We start from the raw sequence: 20,095 nt of genomic DNA, 5'->3' as shown, positions 1-20,095 counted from the left end.
AAGGTTGGCTATAAATAAGCTCTTATCTGTTGTTGACTCCAGCTGTTAAGGGTGGAAAAAGGCAAACTGGAGAACCAGATCCAGATGATCCTACCAGACCTGGCTGGGTGAGGAAACAAAATTTTTATGTTGACATTAAGGGTTGTTTTATTTTCTCAGCTTATCTATTTATTTATTTATTTTTGATTAATCAATTTTACCCCCATTGCATCTCCCCATTCCCATCCCCTGTCTCCTGCAGGACTAGTCTGTCCTTGACGGGGGCTTACAGGTTGAACCAGAGCAGCTTAGGATCCCTACAAACAGAGCTGGCTCTGGCACAGTTGCCACTGGAGGTCAGCACCCCTCTGCTTTCTTTCACTTGCTCAACAACTTTTCTATTGTCTGTCACCCTTTTCCCTCAGCCACTTTGAAGTGCGATGGTTATGACTTTGTTTAAGTCTGCAGCTCTGTAAGGCACACTCAAGGCAGAATGGTGGGGTAAAGTTGATGTTCCTTTGAGTCAGCAGCAGAGGTATTTATAGAGCCAAATCAACCACTGGCACAGTGGAACATGATTCTCTGATACAAAACACTGTCATGCTTTTTGAAGCACACCTTCAGATGGCTGTAAGCTGCCTCTGTTTGGATTGTGTGAACCAGTTAATGTGAGAAAAGAGGCTGAATGTCTTCTTTGGAAAATGATATTGCAATCTCTCTGGGATAAGAGCTAATTTCTCTCTTATTGTGGTCTTAAGCCTGTTTGCCTGATTTTTTTGTCTCATTTTGCCTTTAAGACATTATTATTTCTGAGTCCACCGGTTTAGTCTCCTGAGTTGCTTTTTTTTTTTAAAAAAGGTTTTTGTTTTTGCAGCCAGAATATTAAACATATTAATTAAACTGTACATTTAAAAACACACTTGCACCAGGCAACAATTAAAAATTAGTTGTGTTGCATAATCATAGGTTATAGCAGCTCTGATCCCAGCTGCAGTTCAGTGAAGATCCATGCCTACAAGCTGGTTATTAATCTCCTTTTTATGACATATTCAGTACACAATACAAAGTATTATTTCTCTCACAGGGAGTTGATCCGTTACCAACCACTATGAGCTTGGCTTCATCATTGGATGAAACGCTGGACAGAGAGGTGTTGCTGATGCTGCAGGGACCCAACCCTGAACACATGGCTCTGGAGTTCAAAAACCTTCTAAACAAACTGGTAATTTGGAGGGTTTATATGTGAAACACTGACTAAAGAACATCACAGTGCAACATCGGGCTCATGAATGGAAATTAATATCTATCAGTTCCGATTATAGATGATTTATATATAGGAAGTGTTTGTTAAATGACCTGTTTGCATTTTTTTCTCTATCAGAAAGGTATTTCTCATCCAAATTAAATATATAAAAAAACCATAATTGTTTAGTTGCACAAAGACCTTAAAGTCATCTTAAATATGAGAGTTTAAAACATTATTTTGTGGTAAAATGTTAGTTTTATAAGCTACTTCATGTAGACGTTACATAGAATGCCATATGGGTGGGTTTGCTATGAAAAAAAATTTAATTCTCTCTTTAAGCATTCATCTTTAACTCCATCTTTTCCTCTTAGAAAATGGATTTCAGTGAAGAAACCAGCTCTGTTTTGTCTACTGTTAGAGGCTTGTTGGATGACTGCATCAAGAAAGGTGTCACCACTGACACTAGCCTCCAGGTCAGCTACACACTTTCAGCTGATTCTAAACACTAAAAATGAGCCTCGCATATAATAATTTACTCATCTATTTGTGTCTCAGTGAATTACTGTATGTTTGCATTTGTTTATTTTTGAAAGCTTATTAAGTCAGCTTTTTTACACGGTTCAATTTACACTTAACAAACTGAATGAACACATCCACACTTCCACCCAGCCGTACAGGAAGTAGTTGCATTAGTGGATTTTATTTGCAAATCTTGACAGTACAGCAGAAGCAGTGTGAATGGCTTGTGGCAGAGACATGCATGTTGGTGAAGGACACAGCAATTTGACCTGATTAAGGTTTTCCGGTCTTCAGTCATATTCTGTCATTGGCTGGTGTCTGTTCACCCATTTACCCAATGTTATTTCCCAAAACAAAAAACAAAAATAGGAAGAAACCATGAGAATGCAAGAAGAGGACTCTGAAGAAATAATTGAAAAACGAAAAAAGGAATTTTGTTGTTGTTTTTGTTTGGAATATTCTGCTTAATCTAACTGGAAATCTGTCATTTCACAACTAATTTTTAGCATGAATAATAAATAAATATATAATTTGATGATTATCTTTCTGTTAGTCCACTGGTTGGACTTTTGTATCTGCTTTCTCTCTCCTTACCACCCACTATTTCTCCTCTAGAGATCTCTCTTATGTAACTCTGTAACAGGCGCCCCGTCTAAGCAGTGCTGTTTAGTCAGTGTTGCTCTGCGAACACAACCCACTCCCCTTCTCCCTCACTCTGTATCTCTCTCTCTCTTTCTCTATGAATTTTCTCTTTCCCCCTCCTCTTGCATTGTTGCTATTCTGCATTCATCAGCCACATACTGCCATGCAGCAGAAAATATACCAAATGAGACAGAAATCGTTAGACTTGAGCTGTAACAGAAGAGTCTGTATTGTGTTGGTACTTCAGTGTGCTGGCTGAAATGACCAGATTTTGTTAGTTGGGTGTTTTTGGAGCTGCTGTATAGCAGCCTGGGGCCTTTCACCCGAGCAAGAGGCTCACTCTCGGCCTTGTCTTCTCATAGAGTGTGGAGGCTGAACTGGACGCTAGGAGGGCAGACTGGGTGGTCAGCCTGGACCAGCTCTCCCAGTACACAGACTCATTAGAGCACGAGCTGATCAAAATGGCCAGTAATATGAGGAGATCCCGAACTGAGATCCTCCACCTGTCGGCCAGGTGAGTAGATCTTTGTCTGCACTGCCTGCTGATTTGTTGGTTGTATATAAATGTGGGCTTCTAGCAGAAGAGATTAGCTGGCTTATTGTGGGATAGGGAGGGGTTTTTTTTTTTTTTTTTTTAAGAGGCAGTTATCTCATTGGTAGAATCAAACTTAAGCAAAACCAAGTAAAGGAAAAAGGCTTTTCCTTTCAAGGTGATTGCATACGAACGGCAATGAAGAAGACACTGGCAATGTCTGCAGAAGCTGATCAGCCTCTAGCTGTCTGTGCAAGCCTGTTGCATTCTTTTTTTTACTTTAACTGCTTTAAGACTTTTAACTGCTACATGGTCCTGAATGAATTTGCAAAAAGAATTCCCACAGTTTTAACTTCATCACTGTCCATACAGTAAATGATTTCATACACACTATATAATGCAATATGCCTGCATTGTCTCTAATTAGAGTGTCCTTACCTGCTGGTTCTCTGTCTCAGTTGGACAGTCAGTTATACTGACTATGGGAAAAGCCTTTCATTCAGCCTGACCCTAATGACCCTAAAAGGCCTGCCTCAGTGCATTTGGATCTGGGCCATTCCTGGATTTTGGTGGATTTGCCTTGTGCTGTACGTGTGTCTGTTTGGATGTGTTTTCATGGAAACGGCCGTCCCCTTCAGATGTATAAAAGAGCCAGACTGTTGTGGTATCAAACCAGAGAGGGAGAAGTGGTTAGGCTGTCCAGGGTGATCGTTGGAGCTTTGATATTGAACTAAAAAAGGTTTGTGGTAGGTTTAGTATTTTTTTCTCCTGTTCTGGAGTTTTTGGGGATAATATAGATTGTTCAAAGACTGGACAATATTATTGTCCTGATATCATAATTTTAGTTTTAAGGGTTTGTATAGTCTAAGGTTAAGAGCTGGATCTACAAAACTGATTTGAAGGAAACCAGTACGAGGCCAGTCGGAGAACTGGCGCTGGTCACCCTGGGCAACAGAATGGGACACTGCATGGGCCTGCGGATTGGGTACAGTATGTCCACTGTACTGTCATTTAGGCTCTCTGTGCATTTGTTTTGTAACTCGCATGCCAGTTAACAATGCTTTGATAATTTTTGTTGCTTACACCACTTATTTTCTTAAAATACAAGTAACCATTTTAGTGTAAAGAGGGTTTTATGTTGCAGGGTGCAGGAGCAGAAGTACCAGAAACGACAGCTGTGTGAGGAGCTGGAGCAGCTAAAGACACCTCAGGACAGCAGAGAGGCCTCTTGCCAAACACCTGCATCAGATGAGGAGGTCTGACAGAACAGAGGGAGGAATGGGCTTGAATGTGCTTCAGCTTATAATTCTATGTTGGATAAACTACTGTAGGAACCACTTGAATTAAATCTACCTAGAAGTAATTGTTTTATCAAGTTTTGTTTATTGTATTTGAAATACTCAGTAAAATACGAGCATTTTACATTCTTACGTTGTCCAATGTAATGACTGGTATCAAAGTCAAACTAACTTTAACTAAGCAATATCAGTTGATATTATGCACATCTGATTTTTCTTTTCCGTTTTTTTGGATGCTCTCACAAAAGGCCATCAAATGATTAGTTTAGAGAGCAGTTATGCAACTTGTACTGCAATCCAACAGATGGAGTATCTGGTAGAGAAGCGCTAAGTGTGAGTTGGTGGATGAAGTGTACATGTGCACCCCCATACACGCTAACAGAATCTCATGAGAAAACACACCTACATGCTGCACAAAACTGAATAAACCTATGTAAGCTTGAATGTTGAAGAACAATTGTTACAGAAAAAAACAGCCTAGGTGGGATAATAGATTTGCATACAGGAAGCTTACGTTCATCAATAATGCATCTCTTAGTTTTAAATAGTTTACTCAGCTTTTGTCTGGATTTGAGAAAAAAAAAATAAAATTGAGGATGATGTAGCTCAGTTTGTTTTGCCATCTCAAGGTTGATGGTTTAATCCCACCTTCCTCAGTTAACATGTGATAAGCTCTTTTTTCTAAATAAATTAAATGAAACATTTTCACTGTCTTTTTTTGGGTAAATGTTTCGGTCAAATGACTAATACAACTTTATTATTTTTTAGATGGATACTTTTTCTTGCAGATTTCACATGAGCTTTTTATTTGTCTGTTTTTAGCCTGGAGATGACTTGGACTGGGATGAGGAGTTTGCTCTTCAAGACTTTTTGAAAAGTGAACTATCTGAGAGAAACTGCTGGGCACAGAACAGTCGAAGAAGCGAGAGGCCTGAGGAAACGGCTGACAAATTTACAGACAGGGGTGAAGAAGAGGATGGAGAAGAGAGGTGGATGGTGGTGGAAACAGCAGGACATGGGGAAGTAAGGGATTCATCAACTCCCCTTTTTGCTGTCTCAGTGGAGGCCCAGACTGAACAGGACATAGTGGATGGAGGTCAAGGTGAGTGGATTTATCAATGAAAGCATTGCAGCCACTGATGAAAAAAAAAATGCTAATAAAAGTTAAAACAGAAATACTGCTTTGGAGTAGATGTTAATTTTTAAGTGGCTGTTAACTGATTGGATGCCAAGAGTTATTTTAGGGAAAGCTGAAAATTTAAAAGGTGAGCATCATTGTACTAGCCTTTAATAGTGATGCCTGTCAACCACTGGCATTTACCCATAGAATCAATCATTAGCCCTACCTTCCATAAGCTGACCAGTATGCACCAAAATGATAAAATGGTAAAAACAAATCCCTAAAGGGAAATTATAAAATGATCCCAGAGCACACTGCTGAACAGTTAAAACAGTTTGATATTGATCTAACCGTGTTGTGACCTCTGTGCTTCACACCAGGAACATGGTGCGAACATTGCATCTGCTGTGCTGAACTGCTGCATCCTGGCTGGATATTTATGTTCAAACCAACAGCTTCCTGCTGTGCCACTGCTGCAGTTCAGTACCTGCCTTTCAGTTTTACTGGTGGCCACAAACACACACACACACATATACATATATATATATACATATATATTGTTGTCGGTCATAACTGGTAAGCTCTATTTTTAATGAATATGATACACTGCCTAAACACGGAAGCTACATTGAAAGGTTTATTGTTGCTGATGTTAATTTGAAAACAATTGTTTTACCGTATATTTTGCTGAAGAAAAGCTTCCCTGACATTTACCTCAAACGTTAAAAATGAGCACCACACTGAAACTGTGGGTGTGTGGCTCATGCAACCAGGATGGCAGCTGTAATCTATCCTAGCCTAAATTAAAATTTAGTTTTGTTCAATATTATTAACTCCACTTTAGGTGCAGATTTGTTTGTTTGATTATTGATTAGTCAAGAGTGGTATTTTATGATGGAGCAGTCTGATGTTTTGGTTTCATCCACAATACATTACAAGATTGTATGTGTGTGTGAGAGAGAGACAGTGGATTATGATTCAATAATCCATCTCAGGGAGCTCAGAATAGGACTCGCTCACTGGCTGTAAGGATACACACACTCTGTGGCCCTTAGAAGTAGACCCCTACCTTCTATGGTTGTTTTGGTCCGAAGCTTTCAAAGATTGTGTGTGAGTGTGTCAACACAGTCTGAAAAATCTTTTCCTCTTGAGGCCCTTCTATGGCCAGGTGGATGAGTGGTCTTGAGGCCATGAAGTGAGCTCAGTAATCCCCATTTTTCTGTCTGCTTGAGTGGCCGGGTGGCAGAGAAACCGAAAATAAGAGTGTGAATGTGGTCATTAATGCCATCTTAGCCATGCATGATATTTCAACCTTTCTGCCCCTCCTTCAACCCAGTTCTTTACATAATACGTTTTACCTTTTATGGTAAATGTGAATTTCTGTGACCTTTAGCTCCTGGGTTTATTGAACAAAGCTTTAGATTCTTAATGATCAGCTTGTTTTATCTCATTTTCAGCCTTCCAACCATCTCTAATTTCTTCCTAATTCATTTATTTATCTTCATCGTGTGTTACAGACTCTTCACCCTGCACCGAATCTGAGGTGGATTGTCAACCTTTGCAGGTAAACAAAGATTGGAAACTTATTTAACTTGTTATACTTTGAGCTTGTGAGTTGCTTATCATGTTTTAATTTGTGCTGCGATTTTATGCATTTTATTCAAGAATAATATAAAATCTGAAGGAAATCATCATCAACTGAGTTTTGCCCTTAAAGGGCCACGTTTGCCACATTTTCAGCACCCATAGAATCTGAAACGGTAAGATTGATTGAAAGTGAAAATCAGTTTGAAACTTGTAGATGATGATAGTCTGGTTCATGTTTTCACACCTCTCACACATTCTTGTAACACTTGTGTGGTTAAGTCACATTTAGCAAATCCTATTGTCTTAAAAGATCCTTTTAAACAAATAAAATTTAATAATGTATTTTAAAGATACTGTACCTGTAATTGACCACTATCTGCAGCTCATATCTAAAACTTGTGCTGCAAGGAATATTGAAAACCATCATAGATGAGCTGAATATCTATATGTTATTCTCTAACAATAGTTCTAATGTGTCCTCCTATATGTCCTCTACAGTGTTTTTCCTTTTTTTTTTCTTCAGTCATTTGCCTACCAAATAGCTTTTCACATGTTATTCAGTCTCTGTGCACAGGCAGCAGGCTGCATATTTGTACTGAAGCTGTCTGCTTCCTTATATAGAGTCGCGGTGATGAAACCTTGATCTCTCTGAAGTAAAGGGGAAAAACATCATCTCAGTGTCTTGTGATCATTTCTTATTTTGGATTTTATAAATCCTACTCACTTGCCAAGAGCATTTTATATCAATCAAGCTAATAAAATGTAATTAGATTGCATAAATGCTATTAACACTCTGACAGGTTTTCTTTTGGTTTCTATGAAGAGGATGGTAATTGGAGGTCTTACTGAAAGGCAAGAGCTTTGTGCTGTCAACTTAGACTTTTGTCTTGTTTCTGCTGCCTGAATCTACTGGATGTTTGGTATCTATTTATTTTTTGAGTATTTATCATTATGTTTACTTCATGTGTGCTTTCAGGAGGATGCAGCAGTACCACTGAGCGCCCACTCACAAGCTGTCAGCATAAGACACCCAGAGGCGGATGCTCACCCTGATCTGTCCCACTCACAGAACAACAGTAAGACCACCTCCTCTTGTTTCACTTTCTTCTGCCGCTACTGTCAGCTAGACTACAGTTGGTTCTAATGTGTCTATTTACTTCGTCTGGGAGTGAGTCATTTCCTGACTCATTTGGTAAGCTGTTTGTTTGAGTTGATGAAGCTTTTCTAAATCTTGTAAAATGGAAATGTAACTTTTCTCAGAAGAGTGTGAACAGAACTGTAATTTATGTATGTTTTAATTTGTTTCTATGCTTTAAATGTGAGTGAATTATGACAAATAACAACTTGGCTACATGGATTCCTGTGACGGTTAGCAATCTAAGTTGAATCGTGACTAAACTCATATATTTTCTTGTTCAAGCAGGTGTAGAGGTTTGTGAGAGGACCAGGTTTCCCCCCTGTGATCCAGCACAGAATCTGACCACAGCATCTGAACAGGACCAAACCATCAAACCTGTTGCCATCCCACCCACAGAAGCTGAAATGGTTTCTCTCAGCAGCACAGCACATGGACCTGATGAGACAGTTACCCAGAATGAGAGGTGAAGTGGCTTTTTAAGAACATATATTTTGGTCCAATCCCATCTTGATCTCATCTTCACCCCTACATTTTGCAGAGGTACATTGCGCCCCCGGGTGCATTGGTCATCTGACCCTTTTTAATATGGGTATTTGGGACCATTTTGATTGCTAAGTGACACCTACTTTTTAATTCCCAAAAGAAAAGAAGCAGCTTATACAACAAAATGACCGTATAGGGCCATGGGGAGGCATTGGGAGGGACTTTCTGTTGCTTTCTGCTACAGCATATTTTGGAGTACCACTAGAGGACACCAAAGTAAGGACTTTTTACTGTGGGGAAAAACAATGTGCAGTGGATTTGTTTTATAGTGGGTGTTTTAAATGTGTACGTTTCAGTACATACATCTACCAAGACTCTGAGCAAATCGCAAAATCAATTTGCTGTTGTGATTTCAGGCAGTGTTAAAAATCAAATCTCTGTCTCTATGTCCTCCTACATATCCATGAATGCATGGATTATTCTAGTCCTAGCTATTCTATTCTATTGTATTCTATTCTACAATCATTTAGCAGACGCTTGCATCTGACAGTAAGAACAACACAAGCAAGAATTCAAACAGGAGGGGACATCATAATTAAGTGGTAGTCAGACTGCTGTGAGTCCAGTTGGACCCAGCTGCTGTTGTGTAGTATTAGAGGGAGTTTTTTTTTTTTATTGTGTCTCTATAATAGTCCTTTGTTTAATTACAACATCACAATTTCATCACCCAGTATCATCTTGGACATAAGTGCACACCGCTTATTCAGTGCTGACTTGCAATGTGTGTTTCAGTTTTAAAATCTAAACTTATGACACCAAACCCAAACCGCTGCACTGAGTGTGTAATCATGCAGCATTATCTGGCATCTTGCTAATTTTTATTGCAGTACAAACTGGCTCTACTAAATTTTTTTGTTGAGATCTCTCAGCTGAAGTTACCACTTTACTGAGTTTCATCATTGCCCTATGACTTTGACCACATTTGGTAGTCAAATGGGTGTTTTCCTGGCGGTGGGAGGAGTACTAAGGCTAATAAGTATCTGCGTGGCCATGCTTTGCATAGGCACAGGCCACCTTCAAACAAGAGTGGCTGTTCCTCATCTCTTTTTCTGTCACATACTGTAACAGCTGATCAGACACTTTGTAACTGTGTAGTCTATGAGACACGAGTATTAAAATTTGACCTTTGACCTTTCAACTGTGGTCAGCTACCTGCCAAGCAGTGGAGAACACAAAGAAGAGAAAGGAGAGGCAGACCTGAGTGCAGCAGAAATGAGCCATCACAAGGTTAGTATCAGAAGGGAAGTGTTCAAATGCATAAGGGATTACAGTTTCCTCTGTTTTCTTCGGCCCCACTGCTTCCCCTTCCTCTTTTTGACCCAAAGATCTGTCTCTACTGCTGCCTCATATGTGTCTTTGTCGAGAGAGGGTAGGTGTGTTTTGATGAAGGGGGATGTCTCAGTGGGCCAGGCGTGGCCAGGATTTTTCAGTGTGAGGGAATCCTCGTCTTTGGCAAGAAGGAGAGGTGCAGGTAAGGATGGTAAGATTTAAGGCGGAAGAGACGAGAAATTGTGGAAGGAATGGACGAACTGTCATCTTCCCTAAACACTGTTGTCGAAGGAGGCAAGTACTGTATGTGTGATATTGCTCCTGACATTTGATATTTCAAAATTTGCTTAAAACTACTTCAGGTTTCTGGAGAATTTTATAATGAGCTACATGTTAAGCTACATGTAAACCAAAGGGGCTGAAATAAAAAGCAAACAGGAATCTTAATATTTCAGCAGACTACTTAATAAATGACTCTTTTTAAATTAAGTCTGTGTTATCTCCAAGAATTTTCTCTCCCTTAACTGATTTAGCTTTTTTTGTCTCGTGGATTTCTATGTGGACTCATTATTCCTAACATTGAACTCCTTTCCTGCATATTTTATATAATTTAATACATGATAAAAATACATGCTTACTCTCAGGTAAACCAGCTATGAACCAAAAGAACTTTTTTACTGGCTGACTTATTTCAAATGAAAATATAACAAGACAATTGACATTTAAAAAAAAAAATAAAAGGGTAAGATATTAAAACAAAACAACACTGGCTAACTTGTGATATTGTTGTATCACTGCTAGCTTTGCACACTCCTACCAAATTTATCAGCTTGTTTTATTCAGACCCTTAGCTAATGGTGGTATTCTGGACTGCCACCCTACCAAGAGATGGTTTTTGGAGAGCTAATAATAACAGATGATGATGTGGGTGTGTTGAGTATTCAGCAGGGGAAGCATCGTCACCAACAGGTTTAGGTCATATTAAAGTATTTCTGGCAATTCACAAGCAACTCCTAGCTATGAGGAGTTCAGCCATTAGGGACCTGGTTATTTGGATGTATTCAAATTGCTGTTTAATATTTAAATGAAGAAACCTTGTTGGGTGTGTTATCCAATGTATCTTGGCAGGAAGCAGTATGAAGAAATGTATAATTTCTTCTATTACAGTATTATTATTATGTGATGTAACATAAGATGATACAAAGCCACGATTGAGGGAATAATTGATGTCATGGTAGATTTACATTGTCACGCTTTTAAAAATTTTACTGACAAATTAAGTTCTTGGGGTTAAAGTCATTTTGCATCTTTTTCGTCTGACTACATTTATTTGGTTTTAGACAAGATCTTTGACACAAATTAACTTAGTTTAATGATAATTTATTGTGTTGGAACAGATGTTACATGCACTCAGACAAAATCCTGCTGCATTGCTGTGAGCACTTTGCTCTACTGTGTGTTCACACCACTGTGCGCGTACTCAGTCCGCCTCCACTACTTAGCTTTGTGCCAGTGTTAACGGAGCCCCCCTTTCAGCCATGCACACTCATAGAGCTGCAGAGCTCTTCATGTAACTCCACATTATATAAGGAATCAGCCCAATCTCTTTTCCACAGCTTAGATACGATTTCACTGTCATGGGGCAGGTACGCTGTATCCTCTGTGCATCCATCAGTCATTCTTTTGCTCATTGTAATGTGGGACAGAAAGAAATGCCACAACAATGTTATTATTTTAAACATTAGTGTCATCTTTCCTTGATTTTGTTGTCCATTTCAGAGACTAACCCGGGACCATTCTACAGAGAGATCAGTAGCTGAGGACAGGTGAGTTGTTCATTGTAAGCTGTTAGCCAAGATCAGAAGTTGAAAGCTAACTAGTGCTTTTTCAAGCTTGAGGTTTGTTTTGTCCAAATGCAATAGTATTGTATAAGTTGTGGTGTAATTCTTTTCAGCACAAGCCTGTTACCTGTGCTGGTGGAGGAAGAGGAAAGTGTCCAGGACAATACAGGTGTGCCTCCAACAGTTTCAGCTAGTGTGGCAGGTAGGAACCAAGCAAGCAAATCTTTATGCATGAAGCCAAGAGCACCTGTTCTGGCTGTTTGTTTACACTGTCTTACACCTATGTGTAACTTTGACCACCCACTCACCACATCATGTTCTAGGGACAGACCGGCTCATCAGCAGTGGTCCAAACTCCTTTTCTAAAAGCAGCTCGCCTCCGTCAGGGTCACCTTTCATACCTGACAGTCAATCAGGAAGTGGAATGAACAGCGCGACCTCTGACCCCAGCCATCCCGAGGTAAGTGAAGCTAAAAAGGACACCCTTCTTAGTTGCAAAAATAGAAAGGAACTGGTAAGACCTGATTTTCTCCCATTTTCTTTTGAGCTGATTGTTTGATTAGTAGTTTCACATAAAATTCATCTGCCTAAATGTAGCTGAAATGTAAGATTATGGCATTTTCCTCTTAAATAAAAAAAGAAAATGTTTAGTTTTTATTGAGTAGAAGGTACCGTTTTAGTTTATTTGGTTAGCGCTTAAGTAGAATACTTCAATTTTAATAAGATATGATTTGAACTTTTTTTTTTATTTTAATTCTGAGTTGCTTTGACAAAATGCCAAGATTGTTTAGTGTAGGTGGAGATGGAGCCATTATGATTAAATTCCTTTGACTTCAACAAGACTATGCAATTGGTGTTTCGAAACCTGCGCATGATTGCAAACTGAAAAGACATGTTGTCTTTCCTGCTGTGTAACTGTGTGCATGTATAAACGAGTGAGAGAAGAATAAGGAACATAGTTTAATTTTTAGTTCTACTAAGGATCAGATTATTCTGAATCAAGAGAAATTCACTAGGAGTTGCTTTAGATCTGAAAGTTCTCATTACATAATGACTAGTGGAAGATAAGGAAGAGTGGGTGAATGAGCAGTATGGATGTTGAGGAGCATGTTGGATTGGAGACATCGAAGCAGGAAAAGGAGACTGAGGAGGCACAGACGGTGATGTTCTTCCACACTTTGCAGGAGCAGACACGCAGCATGGAGGTCACTGAGAAGCTCATGGCTCAGGATGAACAAAGTGAGACCAACATGGTTCCTGAGAGGGAATTTGTGTTTCATTGTAATATAATGCATACTAAATAATATAACTTAATTCTATTTTCAAAGTATATATTTCTCTAAATATAAATTATGGTCATATTGGTAACTTTTATCTGCTTGATCTACTTGTGAATCATTTAGCTTTAGCTGAGACGTCGGTTATCTCTGACACCAATGATATCAAAGAGGACAAAAACAGGTAAAATAATAAGCCAAATATTTGGAATTTAGTCAATATCCATCTTTCATGTGCTCTTTTAAGAATGCTTCTGATTTTATGCTTATTTCTTTGCAGTTTGTCACCGAGCGACAAAGAGATTGAGGTATACATAAACTATGTTCCTCAAATGAAGCAGTGGTGTTTTTAAATGCTCTTTTTAAATGTTTTTATTGTAAATACAACGTAGTATCTCTTTGAAAACCACTCAGACTTGAAGAGAGGTGTGAAAGTTTCATTCTTCTACTGGTGGACCTTTTGTCTACCAGCACAGTCATGTGACCTTGAATGAGGGAAAACGTATTGTAATCAATCAAGGAAATGCCCAGTGCAGACAACACAGTTGTGTTTGGCAGAGTTTGCCAGACAAAATGTCATCCATTTTTATCAGGCAGAGTTCCAGCGCCTGGCACTGGGGTTTAAGTGTGACATGTTTACCCTGGAGAAGAGGCTCCGTCTGGAGGAGAGGTCACGGGACCTTGCTGAGGAGAACGTCCGCAGAGAAGTGTCCAGCTGCCAGGGTTTGCTGCAGGTCCGTATCCAGACATTAAACTCTCTGTAGAGAGAATTAGCTAAGGTGTTTCACAAGCACCTGAGATAAGGATACTTTTTCTTAACTGATGATGATAAAAAAAAAAAGCTTCATATGATGAGATTTTTCAACCACCTGATATGATAGATTGTTTAGATTACTAAACAAAGGTGCGAGAGATGTGGGCAGCTACCATACCACTGTAAATATTACACAATGTTGTAGTGCAGACAAGGGCTTTTTGAAGTTTGGCAAGATGATGTGTTAATTTTGGCTGTGGTTAATAAATGACTTGACAGCTGACTGTATCATGGAAGTCTCATGTTGTAGTAGACGAATGGAGGATAAACTCTGGCCTTCATTCTATTCAACAGCCCTCCAGTTAGAAAAAAAATGTGGCCAAATGACCATATTACTGGATAAATGTGAGTGAAACCCTCTGTAGAATGATTCCCAGGTGCTACCATTCATTTTTTTTTTTTTTTTGTTTCCTCACATTTCCTTAGGCTCTGATTCCTTTGTGTGAAGATGACAACCAGTCCATGGAGATCATTCAGAGGCTTCAGAAAAACCTAAAAATCCTCAACCAATCCATGACCAGGGTTTCCAGTCGCTCTGAAATGTTAGGAGCTATTCACCAGGTCAGCTGTGGATTAACATGACATTCTGTGTGACTATATTAAAGTTGCTAATGTAATTATTTTAAACAACTGCAGTCATAACAGAATAAAAGTAAAAAAAAAAAAGTTGTGATGATGGTTTTAATGTTATGAATATGGATTTTAATGTTATGGAACAACAGGAGAATCGTATCGGCAAAGCGGTAGAGGTGATGATTCAGCATGTGGAGAACCTGAGGAGGACGTACACTAAGGAGCATGCCGAGCTTCTGGAGCTGAGAGAAGCTCTCATGCAGAATGAGAGGTCCTTTGGATCACAAACAGAAAAAGGTTAGAAGTGTTGTGCCTAGAAAAACATACATTTTTTTATTGAGTTGGCTTTTATATAGTGCAAGTATTCAATATTAGGAGACCACCAAATACAAACTTAGTAGTATTAACAACCCCTTTTTTTCTAACTCTATAGCATGCATGTTTTCCCTATAGCATAAAACAAATGTGTAAAATATGATGCATCTTCTACACATAAATCTCATGCACAAAAAGTAATTATGTTCCCGTTTCCAGATGACTTCCGTGGCAAGAAGCAGTCAGCGCAGTACTACAAGGTTGGCTGCATATGGTGCACCATTTAAGATTTATGTAGGCTTCATGTTTTAATAACCTAAAGGTGTCTTACTGAATTCTTTTTTCTCCCATCTCTGTATGTCCTGATAGTCGTCAGCCAGGCGAGTCAGCATAGCAGGGATTCCCCGCGCTGGTGGCACCAACATGCACTTTGACATTGTAAGAATAATCAGTTATTAGTCACATCACTGTTTTTGTCCAACCGATTGTTTTCCAGACTTATACATTTTTGTTATGAAAGATGAGATGGTGTTATTAAAAAAAAAAGCACACTTAATTTTCAAGAAACTTGCTTGTTTAAATCCTTCAACTTGGAGTCAGTTGCTCCAAAGACAAAAATGAAAGAAGCCCCAAAACCTGGAGAACCAGTCAAGAGTGTAGCTCCAGTTAATGGATGGTATTTCCAGAGTTTTGACTCTAGGTTCAGTTAGTTTTGGTACCACATTTTCTTTAAGTTAAGCACTACTGCTTTCTGTGCTTATTCACATAATGAATATAGCATTATAATGTAGACACAGCTCAGACACCCAGCTACCTTTGGACAATAGATTGGTGATGGGTGAGTCTAAAGGAGGTCGTAAGATGAAATTTCAAACAATTCCTACATACAAGTGCAGCTGGATTTCCAACCTCTTTAAATATTTTTTTTGTTTTTAATGCACCTTGGAAGTGGGTGAATGCAGGAAAACTGTTAAACTGTTTCAGAATAAAGAACAATAATTCACACTTGTTCTATGTCTGAGGCCGAAAATGTAGAGGTTCAACACTCATGAGTCCTTTGATAAATATGTGTTATCAAATTAGATTTAACTTCTTTCTGAAGCATGTTCATATGCTGAGATGCCCTTGTGATCTTCGGGAGGGGATTCCAGGTTGTGAACCACTGATGGGAAAACATGAAACCTTGAAAATTGTCAGATTGTGATTAAACAACAAATTTAAAGTCAAACCAGAATGAGTTATGTCAATATGTTAAACAAAGGACAGTCCACTGTACTCTTAAGGCTTGTTGGGTCATGCTTTGAATTGTGTAAAGCATGTTTACATAATCATTATTTACACTTGTTTAATCTGAGTTTAATCTTTGCCTTGACAGGCCAAAACACAGGATGGCACTGAGACTGAAGCTGAAAGACTGACTAGACGATCCCCATGGTAGGTACTTGTATGTCTGTGTGTTCCTCTAAATATGGTGCGCTCTGGATTACGACATCATGTAAAGTTCAAAAACGATTTTGCCAGCAAATAAAGAACAGTGTAAATAAATTAAAGGCATTTTTGTTGCTGTAATTTATGGAAATTCTTCTGTTGTGGGCTGTAGCTGTTTATTCAAGTCAAGACTTGGTGAACTTTGACTTGAGGGTTATTATTATGCCCCTATGTGATAACGGTGGTTTTCAGGAATGTGGCTGGGAAGAGTGTGACACGTCCCCCACTAAAACGGTTTGTTAGCTCTGCGGCCTGGGTTGACACTGAAGAGCCAGCTGTCATGATGAAGGGGTAAGACATGCCAAGGAGATGGATAGCACTCTGGTTGCGTGACACTGGTCCTTTAGCACATCCTTTTGCACAACGATGGCAGCTTTTAGGTGTGACATCTTCACTGTCTGCTTTCTGATATCTTAAAAATGCCAGAGTATATTAGTGTGGAAATAAGTTTCAGTGTAAAACAGAATGGAATATATATATATATATATATATATATATATACATTGTATAATGTAAAGATGCACATGAAAAATCTATTAGAATTCTGGCTGTTTATATATTGGCTGAAACAATGCAAAAAAAAAAAAAAGTTTGTCAACAAAGTTTTCAAAACAGAAAAAAAGCAGTGACGATGACATATAAAACCACACGGCAGCTATCTTTGATGCATCTGCTCCATCAACCTTTGCATGAGGAAGTGTCTGTCAGAAGCCTACATTTTTAAATCTTATTTTATAAATTTTATGAAGATGTATTAAAAAAAGAGCTGTGTATATTTTATTTTACCTAATGCCGATACTCTTACAATATTTCATTAGATCCGAATGTGTTAATGACACTAGGTGCTATTAAAAAAATGCGGATAACAGAAAGTAACATTTTTTTCCAGAGGAAATGTTAATGCTTTGATAAAAAAAAAATCAAACCATTTAAATACGAAATAATATCTTAGATTTTGTAACTGCTTTGTGGCTTCATGCTTTGATGCTGGGAATGCACTGTCATTTTGAAAAAAATGGGTTTCTAACCTATAGAAGAACTTTTTTTTTCTAATCGGCTCAGTACATCAGGAGTGTTGTCTGTCTCAGGCTGCTTTTTTTTCAGCTGCACATGCATGATATGTGAATGTGTGCAAGTGTTCATGAACTCACTGTGGTTGTGTAAGTATGCTCGTATGTGAATAAGCTACTGAATAGTGTGTTTGTGAATGCCTGACCATGCATGCCCACAGGACAACCTGCAGCAGCACAAACTGCCAGTCGGACGAAGAGCGGGAGGAGGAGACTGTGGTAGAGAGGAGGCGGTCCAGTCTCAGTGAGCTGGGCAGCAAAATCACCTCCCTTATTCTGCCCCTAAAGACGTTAGTCCAACCAAAAGCCCACTACTAGCCTGCTGCAGCATCACTGTGTGCCAGCAAAAGTACAAGGTTGACTGTATAGTGAAAGAGTTGCTCACTTAGCTGCACTGAGGTTCCAATAGTTGTAACCTGAATGTTTTCTGTGATCAGCATCCAGCTGTGACATATTAGATCTTTTTTTTGTATCACCACTGTTGAGGTAAAAGTTATTTAAATGTTTTAACACTGTTTCAGATAAGACAGATGCTCCATTAATGACATTTTAGCACAACTGGTAGCTGTTAATTTGCTGTTAGTTTCCAGGTGTCCTTTATCTTTTCAGGCAGTATAACCACTGCTCATTATACTCAGCTGCCCCTGTGCTATTTATCACAGAATTACAGTTTGAGACAACAAATGTAGAATATTTAATGGAAATACCAGATTGTTATGATTCATTTGATGCAAAATTTTCACTTTTTTTTTTTTTTTTTTTTTGGTAGTATCTGGGTGAATCTATGGAACCTCCCAAGTGATGAAACGCTTTCATTATCTGTTGTCTTTGCTGGCCAGCTTCTTTGCTCTTGGGGCTTAATGGCTTCAAATCCTGTTATCACAATGTTCTGACTGTATTGGCAAAAAAAAAAAAAAAATGGGGCATGGAGCTCAATTTCTTGCTTGTCCAAACCATCTAATGACCCATTCATCTTCACTCGGCCTACTCTTCTGTCATTTACTAACATGTTCAGCCACCTTAATGATTTCTTTCTTTTCTGTCTTTTTGTTTTTTTTTGCAAACTACTACCTTTGGATTGTGTTATTGTATGGGGCAACTAAGTGTTCTATGCAAATAAATTATGGTGATCTTCTCCTTTCCTCCCTCGGCATCACTCAGGAGTCAGGATGAGCTCTTTGTAATGCTGTAAGTGCTGTAAGGGAGGAGACAACAAAGTGGGAATTGCTTCTGAGAGAAAAGTTTATATACAAAAACATGCAAAATGCTTGTATTCATCCTTAGAGTGTAAGTGAGAGGCAACTTAACAACCCTGCACTGACTCATTATCACTTAAGTGATCTGAGTCAGTAGTCCAAATGTTGACAGATATCAGTATGAAATTGTCTGCTTAGCCTAACAAGTAATACTCTGATCTGCCTACAAGCCAACTCCTATTAACAGCTTTTTCATCTTGCTTCCCATTATGATCATTTGAATGTTTTTTCCATAATTAACAGAGGTGGCTTCAACGCATCTGCCTGTTTTCGATTAAACCACAGTTAACTCACTGCTTGCTGTTCATTGCACAAGTTACCACAAATGAAAGTTCAAGACTTTTTTGTGATGATGTACTCCCATTGCAACTCATTTTTGGTAACTTATATGCTTGCTTTACATGGTAACATGTTTTTTTTTTCTTTTTCTGTGTCCAACCATCTTTAATGTCACATTTTCTGTCGATCCCACAGTAACATTTCATTCTCTTTCCTTCAGTCCAAGTCCTTCATCTAGCCCCTCATCTACAGATCCAGGAACAGCCCAGTCTCTGTCCCATAGTGTGATTAGTTCCCGAGGAACAACTGCAGCCGTAGCCAGAGGAAGCAGGGGGCTCTGGCTCTGGTTGGCCATTGTGGTTGTGCTAGCAGGTACACTCCATTATTGTTTTTGAAGTACACATTTACTTAGAAATACTAAAGATAATTAAATGTACAATTGTATACAAATATAAGGCTTCATTTTACATTCAATGCTCGGGTATTTTCTGGATTTGGATAATTTGTAACTTTTTTTTTTCAAGTTTAAATAAAGTATATAACCCTTTATTTTGGTGCATAGTGCTAGCCAGCTGTGCAGCAATAACAAAAGCTTAACACCCCAGGTAACTGTAAACATTTACATTTACTTGGATGACTTTTAGCACATTTTTGCATGTTGAACAGCTGCAGGATCTCAGTGGGATTCCTCATGTGACCTTTATTCTTCCACCACATTTCTGATGGATTTGGGTGTCAACTTTAAAGTTTAATAGTGGTAAAGTCTATTTAGCAAAATGAGTTGCAGGACTCGGTTCAGAAATGTTCTTGTATTTTCTGTTACTATCCAAAACGTATGGCCCCAGACTTGTTACGAAACATTTTGCTTCTCTAAATGTCACTTCTCTTTTAAACCAAAAACTTCTATTCTGGTCTTATCATCCACATGCAATTTTCTTAGAACTTTCTGATTTTTCCAAACATTTAACTAACTGCAGATAAACAGTTATGGTTCACATTCTTAGTTTTGCCACTCAAAAGATAATATTTGATCGTTTTCCAATATAAACCAGTCAAGATTCTTCTGTCATGTAATGTTTTTAATCTACTGTTAGGACTGCAATAATAATAATAATACATTTTAAAAAAAGACAGAAAATGTTTTGATAGTCAAAAATTCTGTTGGACTGACAAACTTTAATGCTCCACTGTAGGTATTGTAACAGTATGACTACGTCACCACAAAAAACATCTTTGTGTAGCATATTCAATATTAGAAAATCCTGTTTTTATTCATCTGATACCACCAGAACTGTTTTAAAGACAAAGA

The 20,095-nt window shown here is 38.5% G+C and overlaps 1 protein-coding gene across 2 annotated transcripts in view; it reads left to right on the top strand.

Annotated features, from left to right (window-relative positions):
- LOC121635065 (lymphoid-restricted membrane protein) overlaps positions 1-20,095 on the top strand; it is a 33,384-nt gene that overhangs the window by 12,125 nt on the left and 1,164 nt on the right. Inside the window, exons 13-38 of one of the 2 annotated variants that reach the window (XM_041978125.1) lie at positions 43-107; positions 242-335; positions 1,064-1,201; positions 1,597-1,698; positions 2,749-2,900; positions 4,063-4,174; positions 5,039-5,318; positions 6,854-6,900; positions 7,900-7,999; positions 8,347-8,524; positions 9,753-9,831; positions 11,653-11,699; positions 11,828-11,916; positions 12,038-12,174; positions 12,899-12,953; positions 13,118-13,175; positions 13,272-13,299; positions 13,585-13,725; positions 14,232-14,366; positions 14,528-14,675; positions 14,913-14,953; positions 15,063-15,131; positions 16,069-16,127; positions 16,374-16,472; positions 17,413-17,541; positions 19,007-19,158. In XM_041978125.1, the coding sequence (XP_041834059.1) occupies positions 43-107; positions 242-335; positions 1,064-1,201; positions 1,597-1,698; positions 2,749-2,900; positions 4,063-4,174; positions 5,039-5,318; positions 6,854-6,900; positions 7,900-7,999; positions 8,347-8,524; positions 9,753-9,831; positions 11,653-11,699; positions 11,828-11,916; positions 12,038-12,174; positions 12,899-12,953; positions 13,118-13,175; positions 13,272-13,299; positions 13,585-13,725; positions 14,232-14,366; positions 14,528-14,675; positions 14,913-14,953; positions 15,063-15,131; positions 16,069-16,127; positions 16,374-16,472; positions 17,413-17,541; positions 19,007-19,158 (2,734 nt within the window). Of the gene's footprint in view, positions 1-42; positions 108-241; positions 336-1,063; positions 1,202-1,596; positions 1,699-2,748; positions 2,901-4,062; positions 4,175-5,038; positions 5,319-6,853; positions 6,901-7,899; positions 8,000-8,343; positions 8,525-9,752; positions 9,832-11,652; positions 11,700-11,827; positions 11,917-12,037; positions 12,175-12,898; positions 12,954-13,117; positions 13,176-13,271; positions 13,300-13,584; positions 13,726-14,231; positions 14,367-14,527; positions 14,676-14,912; positions 14,954-15,062; positions 15,132-16,068; positions 16,128-16,373; positions 16,473-17,412; positions 17,542-19,006; positions 19,159-20,095 lie in introns of both variants that reach the window. The other variant, XM_041978126.1, reaches the window with a different exon arrangement.

Source organism: Melanotaenia boesemani, chromosome 23, assembly GCF_017639745.1.
Source record: "Melanotaenia boesemani isolate fMelBoe1 chromosome 23, fMelBoe1.pri, whole genome shotgun sequence".
Taxonomy (NCBI): domain Eukaryota; kingdom Metazoa; phylum Chordata; class Actinopteri; order Atheriniformes; family Melanotaeniidae; genus Melanotaenia; species Melanotaenia boesemani.
Note: the sequence above shows the minus strand (reverse complement) of the source record. Positions and strands in the feature narration are given on the sequence as shown.